The sequence below is a fragment of the Gymnoscopelus braueri genome (assembly GCF_963280865.1).
Source record: "Gymnoscopelus braueri genome assembly, chromosome: 7".
NCBI lineage: Eukaryota > Metazoa > Chordata > Actinopteri > Myctophiformes > Myctophidae > Gymnoscopelus > Gymnoscopelus braueri.
The window spans coordinates 27,616,905-27,626,218 of record NC_137608.1 but is presented as its reverse complement, the minus strand read 5'-3'; the positions used below and the strand labels follow the sequence as shown (position 1 = coordinate 27,626,218).

Sequence of the window (9,314 nt, the reverse complement as noted above, 5' to 3'; positions counted from 1 at the left end):
TTCTAACATAACAGCACAGGGAAATGTGCTATTTACCTTTGTACATTATTTTAATAAATTCTCTACGACTCCAACATTTGAAAGAATTTAAGAAATGTAATGAAAGAACAACAATATATAACGTTTTTTAAACTATATAGCCTACAGTACATGCTGATATACACTATACATAAATAATTTATTACAAATTGAAACAAATAAGTTAGTATTACAAATTGACTGATTCAAGACTGTACATTTGAAAAAAATCATTGAGTATTACAAATGACTGATTCAAGACTGTACATTTGAAACAAATAATTGAGAATTGAAAATTAGCCGATTCAAATGATTCACATTTGGAGAGAGAAAGAATATTGAAAGGATTATTGAAAAGAAAATGATAATGATCATCCCAAGATCAAGCACTGTATTCCCCCATCATGGCTGTAGGGGCCTAGAACCACACAGTCTTTCCAGACCGACGTGTCAGTCTGGAGGTTCCTATGTCAAGTGTCCATTAACAGGGCAATCACCTGCCTTTTTACCCGGGTTGGCACTTTATAAAGTCTCGTCTAGGCCGGAACCAGCCAACACCACATTCCCTGTGAGCCAGAACCAAGACTGTGTGGACAGTGGTACTGCTGCTGTTAGGTGGCTCTCTTGTCCTGCCCAAAGCTCCTGCAGGCTTCGCTCACTCTTCCTACAGCCCAGGTCTGCTGACTGCACTGCTCTCCAGCTTGGCACCCCTTTGTTCTAGTGGGCAGAGAAAACACATTTCAGGCCAGTTAAAAACAAAGGATCCCACAATAGGACTTTGATGTAGGGTTGCAGCAGTTAATTAAACTACTGTAATTGATGAAAAATAATCGATAGTTGCAGCCCTTTGTTGACACTGGAGTGAATGTGGAAATGATCTGGATTCACACTGTCAAGATCATTTCATGTGAGGATCCTTGACATTAAAAGTTTGAGAACCACTGCTATAATTCCATCAAAGCGGATTTAGTTATGGGGGTCTGTAATCCCCATACTCTGGTAGTTATGGGGTCTGTAACCCCCATACTCTGGGAGTTGTGGGGTCTGTAACCCCCATACTCTGGGAGTTATGGGGTCTGTAACCCCCATACTCTGGGAGTTGTGGGGTCTGTAACCCCCATACTCTGGGAGTTATGGGGTCTGTAACCCCCATACTCTGGGAGCTATGAGGGTCTGTAACCCCCATACTCATGGGGTTTCTGTAACCCCCATACTCTGGGAGTTATGGGGTTCCCACAAATGGTTTGATAACCACTGCCAGCAGTGTTGCCAGATTTTGTGAGAGAAATAAGGAACCAGGTCTAGAAAAACAAGCCCAAAAGAAGCACCTTAAACCTATATGAAACCACATGAAAATGAAATAGCCGATCTCTACAAGCTCACAATGCGTCGTGATGTGACATGTTGTGAGCTTGTAGCTCTGCTATTTTCAAAACATCTTGAAATAAAATGTGGAATATTTGTAATCTGGTACCTGGCACAAAACACTTTCAGATGGGGGTAATATGGACAAATACATATTAATTTGGGGGTCCATGACATTAAAATATTTGAGAACCGCCGGTTAAAATAATTTGAAAATTGTGAAGCAAGCCTAAACAAGCAACTACACTTTAGAAACAAGCCCAAAAAAACGCACCCCGGCGCCGCAACTACCAATAATTACAAGCAACTTCACAGAAAAAGAAGCCCCAAATCGCTTATAATAAGCGGACATGGCAACACTGACTGCCAGTGTCACTTTGTCCAATGCTTAATTTTCTACGTTAAATCCTCTACTCTGGGCACTTCCGCTTCCCTAACCCATGTGGACCAATCAGGCGCGAGAGGGCGGGCTCACAAGAAAATCAACCAATGACTTTTGGTGATGTCGACTTTACGTAGGTCGGTATTTCGTACATCCGGGTAAGGGATTTGAGGTGAGTAAACTGGTGCTGAGTGAAACAAAAGGTTTGATTAAATATTAGAAACGTTCAGGCTTTCATTCAACCCGATCGTGATATATATGGACACACAATGATGTCGTACAGCACGACATCCATTAAAGATCTCCCACTCTAAAGTCGGTTGCTTGCTGTGAACCCGGCATTGCCAGCTAGCTTAGTTAGCCTCAAGCTACTCTGTCGCCAACGTCCGGGTTCGCTTTGTCACCATTTTTGTCATGTTGTCCCTAATATGTATTGATCTTTGAGTAACTCTAGCTTAACACATTAAGATGGGAAAGCATCGGTGTCATTTTAGATTTCTTTGACTATTCTAAAATAGCAGATCTACAAGCTCATAGCGTGGCACTTCGGTGCCGCGCTATGAGCTTGTAGATCTGCTATTTTTGAAAAATAGTGAAAATTTGTGAAAATCTTTGAATAAATATTTTTTTAAAGCGAACATTTGTAACTCAAATCTTTGCTTCTGGGGAGTCCCTGGAACTAAATATGTTGAGATGGGGGTCCGCGGCCAAATACAATATCATTTTGGGGGTCCTTGACATCAAAAAAATCTGAGAACCACTCGCCACATGCGTTGTCTCAACATGAAAAAAAAAACTGATAGGATTTAGAAGACATTTGTAGAATCGGCCTCAGGTTTTAATGGATTAATGTGGTTGTTGCCAGGTCCGCGACAGGTTCACTTTTGGATACCTTGGGCTCTCTGAAGATGTGCGGATCCATTCGGGTGCTGCTGCAGGTGTTATGGGCCCAGCTACTGTGTGGCTGGGTTCTGGGCTCCGAGCTCACGTTCGAGCTGCCAGACAACGCCAAGCAGTGTTTCTACGAAGACATCATCATTGGTACCAAGTGTACGCTGGAATTTCAGGTATGTGTCTTTTTCTTGCCAGTGGTGGAAGAAGTACTCATATTTATTTTTTACAAGTAAAAGTACCAATACTGCAATGCAGAAATACTCTTGTCTGTTATTCTGAATTTACTTGAGTAAAAGTACAAAAGTATTGGCATCAAAAGTATCAAAAGTAAAAGTACTCATTATGTAGAAATCTTCCATTTCATGTTTTCAAAATGTATAAAATCTTTTTGGAAATAGCAGTTTTACAAGCTCACAATGCTTTGCACTGCGATGAGTTGTGAGCTTGTAGGCTTTTTCAAATAGCCGAAGTCTATGTAGGGCTGAAGTGGTTAATGTATGTTTTTGTAATAATATTTAAAATCTACAAAGTAACTAGTAACTAAAGTTGTCCAATAATTGTAGTGGAGTAAAAGTACTATATTTTGCTCTGAGATGTAGTGGAGTAGAAGTAAAAGTATTGAAAATTGGAAATACTCCAGTAAAGTAAAATGCCTCAAAATTACAGTACAGTACTTGAGTAAGTGTACTTAGTTACTTTCCACCACTGCTTTTTGCTGTACATAACTGCTGTGTGGTACCGGGTGGTGGTCCGAAATTAGGCCCAATCTCCAGCCCAGCAAGCAACGTGATCATTACTGTCCAGTCATAGACATCATTCACCCAAGAGGTTATTTCCTGCCCAGTGTCAGATGGTGAAGATCTACCATTACAGGGCTTCTGTACTCTCGGGAAGACTAGCAAGTGTTAAAGGGATCTGGATTTATACAACCATTATCCTTTATTTATCATGTCTTTTTATGGAAAAAGTGTAAACAGCGAAGACATAGAAAAAATCACACCCTGTGTGAAGTGGGCGGTGTCTTGCTAGCTAATGACAATACTGAATGGAGTCAACCAATCATGTACAAAAGATAAATACATTTATTGAAACTCTTTATGATGGACGAAACCATAACTTGAAAAAAACCAATATTTGGTTTTTTTCAAGTTATGGTTGCTTATATAGGGCTATGCACATGTGTCATGTGACACTGGCCAATCACAGTCCTTAATAGACTGTGATTGGCCAATCACAGCGCAGGATAATTCTACTAATTTCCTGGGCCCAGATCACAGCGCAGGAAAATGTACATTTTTCCAAATCTCACTTATAGGGGCGGTTTCACCGCCCAAAAATACATGGAAATTCTGTTCTAATGGAAGCCAAATTATAGAAGATATACAAAATTAGGCAGTTTCCTGGTCGTAAAGAAAAAATATATAACTCAAGTTTGACCCGATGAAGAGCCTTGGCTCTAAACGTTGTCATTAAATTACATTGGAGCAGATGAGTGTGCAGGTTTATTCTTTTTCTTCATGATACTTTCCAACCCAGCACCTCCACCAAGTGATGTGCATATTCTATTAGTTTTTGTTTCCTGGTGGTGCCTGGAGTATTCTGTCAACTAGGGCTGCACGATATGCAGTGTGTGATAAACTTGTTGTCCGATGGTTATTTGAAATGTCATAATAACACTAAGATGTATTATTTTAAGTGGGCAAATTAAATTTGACTTTGATTGTAGGTGCTGACCTGATCTGTTCTCCCCACTGCCAGCAGTTAGTGGAGAAAAATGATGCACAATTTGGGTTGGGTTGACAAAACCAGTGTGCAAATTGGCACCATGGAAAAAACCTGTAAGGCCTATTTTGACTCTCATTCAGAATGGATATGTATGTGTCCATACGTTCGTGGATACGTTCTTTATTGAGGCGGCCATATCTGAATGGGTAGAGAGGCCGTCGGGGAAACGGGAGGTCCCTGGTTCGTGCCCTAGATCTGAAAACCTCACATGCATTTTTAACTGCCTATTGCTGTGTCACCGATAGACAGCACTGGGTGTGTACCGTTCGATGGTCCATCTGGCAGGTGACAGAGTGTGTGTGTGTGTGTGTGTGTGTGTGTGTGTGACCTGAAGCAAGACAAAACACAATATTAAAAGAGGCTGTATATCTGGTCCATGTTTACATTGGTAAACAATATAAAATACCAACAGTCTGATAATCCTCATGTGTGGACACCCCACAGTGAAAATATGACTGACAAAGGTACATTCTGCTTCTCTGCTATTGCAATGACCAAAACATTGTTTTCACCATACAGCTGCAATGCATTGCACAGCCATGAAATTAGATGAAAGTTAGACATGTTTGTGAATAGATAGTTCTATAAACACATCTCTCCCTCTTTGTTTTCCCAGGTGGTCACTGGTGGCCATTATGACGTAGACTGTCGTTTGGAGGACCCAGACAGTACTGTTCTGTACAAGGAGATGAAGAAACAATATGACAGTTTCACCTTCACGGCGGCCAAGAATGGCACCTACAAGTTCTGCTTCAGCAACGAGTTCTCTACCTTCACACACAAGACTGTCTATTTTGACTTCCAGGTTGGCGAGGACCCCCCACTGTTCCCCAATGAGAACAGAGTTACCGCTCTCACTCAGGTGAGTGGTGTGTGCATTTTATCTGGACTGGTGTATGTGTATCTGTCTTGACAAAAACAAAAACTATTAAACAATTTAGTACTGTTTTACAGTGACTACTGTGCACCATTATACACTACACACAGGTCTATATGACACTATTGACAGTCAATAACCTATTTGGCTTATTACTTTTAAAATAGAATAGTGATATCTGATCACTCTTCTAATCATGATGTGGGCCAGACAAACCATTCAGGCTAAATGTACCTGCTTGGTGTGTGTGTTGATTATTTCACCCTGGTCTCTCAATGTGCCTCTGCTCCACATTACCAGATGGAGTCGGCCTGTGTTTCCATTCACGAGGCTCTGAAGTCTGTCATCGACTACCAGACTCACTTCCGCCTCCGGGAGGCCCAGGGACGCAGTCGGGCAGAGGATCTCAACACCCGTGTGGCATTCTGGTCCATTGGTGAGGCCTTCATCCTTCTGGTGGTCAGCATAAGTCAGGTGGTGCTGCTGAGAAGCTTCTTCTCTGACAAGAAGACCACCACAACACGTGTCGGATCATAACAACCTCTGAAACCTCGGGTCCATTTTCAACCCTCTGTTCATCCAGACCTGGGCTCAGATGCATGAAGTTTGGTTTAAAAAAAAGAATGCTGGTCTGAGAGCATCTGACAAAGCCTTGGTTTCTAGATCTTTAGTTCTGTTATTAAACTTTATGCAAATGCCCCCATGGCAAGCTAATTAAATTATGTGTCAAATGTTTTTGGGGAATAACAAAAAACAAACACTAAACCCCACAAGAAACACTTAGTTTTGTTATTAAGTGTTCATTTTTAGGCTGTTCAGGTGGTTAGCCTATTGGTTCAAGCTGACCTCAAGTACTTCAGATGTTTGAAATTAGTTTTAGTTTGTTTGTCTTTTGCCCAGGTCTGCCTCCATAATGTCATAAATGTCGTTTCATATCAGTTATCGTTCCTTCAACCCAAAGTGTGTGTAATAGTAAAGGAGGTAGAATTTGTACCGTCAGAATTAATGAAATGGACTTAAGGAATTGATTTGTCTGCACAGCACTGCATTGGCAATGTAGATGGATGTTCCTATTGACTATAGAAATATGACTCTATTAGGCTCTGTGCATGTCCCTGGTTTCCAGGATGGCATACCTTTTTGCTGTTGCATTTCAATTTCCTGTAGACGTTTTGCTTGTCTTAGCAGCCAATTTGAACTTGAAATAAGTGGAGGTGTCATGTGTTTCCGCCTCAAACCTGCTGAAAATGAATTGGAACAGGAAACGGGTATGCCACCTTCTGGAAACCTGGGACTACTGGTTGTGCACATGGCCTACTGGGCAAGACACTGTGTTCCGTTTTTATCCTTCATGCCATTTCGAATCGGTAACTTGAAGGGAGAAAACCATAGACACTATAAAACTAAATCTTTAACCAGTCATTTTTTTAGTTCCATGTTTAATACCAGCTTTAATTTGGGCTGAGAGGTAGCAATCAGGGATCCCACTGGGAGCCAATAGCTCTCTCTCAACCAGTTTCTCCCTATCAAGACACAATTCCTTAAATCCAAGAAAGAACATGTACAGTATAGCAGTTGTTTATGTTTTCTTTGTTATTTTTAGATTCCATTCGCTGAATTAGAAGTTTTAATGTGTTCATCCTTTGAATTTACTTTTTAACACACCCTGGTAAAGTATTTCAGATGAGACTAGGGTGTTCTGTATTACATAATGTGAATGTTAGTTTGACTGCTATGCCATAGAGGACATAAAAACTAAAACTGTTTGACAAATCACAACACTTGAGTGAAGTGGTATTGTGAGCAGTTCCAGATGCATCATCTTGTTTATTTGGCCTTAAAGGACGACTTCACCCATTATCTTCATATAATAGGTCTTCACTAATGCTCATGTTAATATGGTACCATTTTTGTCTGCTCACTCAATGTCTCAGAGGAGGACTGTGGACAGTTCAGAATCCCGCCTACCAGTAACATAATTGATGTGGAATCAAAGCTAATACAAACTGCAGGCTTTCCATACCCGGAAAGTTACAATGGAAAGTTACAATGCTATAATGGAAGCCATTGTACCTCAAAAAATCAAAATTAAAAAATGTGAAATCTTGTTTGGAAAAAAATCCTGCCTAACAATGATGTCACTGGTAGGCGGGTTTCTGGACTGTCCACAGCCCCCCTCTGAGACACAGACTGAGTTAAAAAAATTGGTACCATTTTATCATGAGCATATAGGTTGAAAATGGGCGAAGTCGTCCTTTAACAACAGCCATTGCTTTGCTATAGCTCTCATTCTATCATTTACTGTTTAACGTGTAATGACTTATTTATTATGTGGGTTCATATTGTTTTTTTTACAACACTGTTGTAAAATTAATATTGTTTTGTACAATACTGCCTGAATGTAAAAACATACCGGTAGGTTGATTTGAAGTTGTAATTTGAATGCTTACAAGAGATTTGGATCTTCAGAGTTTTTTGAGAACTCAAAACATTTAAAACATGGGAGTGGACTATGAGAAGGTAGCCTTCATTTTGTGCGATGTGTTGTGAGCTTGTAGCTCTGCTATTTTCAGTGCATGACACTGGCCTGCAGCCAAGTTTAAATCAGGCTTTAGGAATCATGCATCAATTAGTGGTCCTTTTGTCTGACTTTCCTAGTATGAAAGATTGTGTTCAACAGACGAGGCTACATGTTGATGTATTAACACAGCACAGTTGTTTTTCAAATTTCACACTGTCTAGTTGTGCTATAGCCTATAATTTACTAAGACAACAGAAGTGAAGGTTACCTGGTTGGAAATAAACCCAGACTAGTTGTGTAACCATCTGGAAATGCCATGTTTAAACCTTGTTACTGGGTTAGGGTTACTGCAAACCAAATATATATTTTTTGTGACCATCCTTCTATACGATGTTTTTGGCATAATGGTTTGACCTTTTTCTGGAAAATTCTTTCCAGGGTGGTTGGAATTAACTAAAAAAATCTTGTTTTTCCCTTAATTACAATTTATCAAATTCCTGTCTATGTATGCCTTGACTTCATTTTCAAGTTTAGCTATCTTCTCATAGTAATGTTTTGTTCTGATATAATTGGCTGAATGATATGAATGGTGTGTCATAAGATAAAAAATACTTTTATGTTATGAATTTCTTTCTTCAAAGGTGTGATGGTATTTTGTTTTGTGCACTATTTGACTTCATTCTCAACATTTAGAATCAGCTTTGAGGCACTCTTGGGACTTGTTTCCTTGCATAGCTGAATAAACTTTCTGGTATAAAACATGTTTTTTTAATTTTGTCAAAATATATTAATGTGTGTCCTTGTTCTATAGAAATTGGTTGTACATTCATTGTACTGTATATGACGGATGAACCTTTACTTCACCTTTATCTAGGATAAATAGAAAATATTTTTCTATAAGCAAATGAGAAAGCATGTTTTCTGTACCGTGGTGCTTTCATCTTTCAGTCAGTAGGGGGTGATGTAGTCAAAGGAATTAACATGCTGCTTCTCTGTTTTGATTAATACTGGCTTATGCGAGACAGATAAAACAGAGTTGATTGATTGAATACTTTATTCAGAAGTTTGCAGAGAAAAAGCACATGGGAGTACAGTTTACAATACAAGGTCAACTAAAATGGATTGCCCAGGAAAGCCGCAATGGCTTGTTTCAAATGGGATCCTTACGTACTCAATTCATGGAGAGGATTAGCTAGATATTTCATAGATAGACAATAAAAATCCAATATATACCATTTCAACCGAGCATTTTAACTCCATTCACTCGGTTCTACCTTTCCTCTTGTTCAGACCAGACCGATTTCATTTAACCCTTCCGCGAGGCGTTGTGATCTTCTTGTAGATCGGTACGACGAGGCACTCTAGTCTAAAGCATTGGTTCGCAAACTTTTTAGCTCAAGACCCAAAAGAGAAATTTGATGTCTCCCCGAGACCCAAACTAGCGTCTAGCGAAAATAGCAGATCTATAAGCT

General features: G+C 39.8%; 1 protein-coding gene across 1 annotated transcript; it reads left to right on the top strand.

Moving 5' to 3' along the window:
• Positions 1–1,912: 1,912 nt before the first annotated feature.
• On the top strand, positions 1,913–8,601 carry tmed7 (transmembrane p24 trafficking protein 7). Its single transcript, XM_080432273.1, has 4 exons — positions 1,913–1,937; positions 2,631–2,832; positions 5,061–5,306; positions 5,622–8,601. The coding sequence occupies exons 2-4, from the start codon at positions 2,674–2,676 to the stop codon at positions 5,856–5,858; spliced, it is 642 nt and encodes a 213-aa protein (XP_080288399.1). The 5' UTR covers positions 1,913–1,937; positions 2,631–2,673; the 3' UTR covers positions 5,859–8,601.
• The last annotated feature ends 713 nt before the right edge of the window (positions 8,602–9,314 follow it).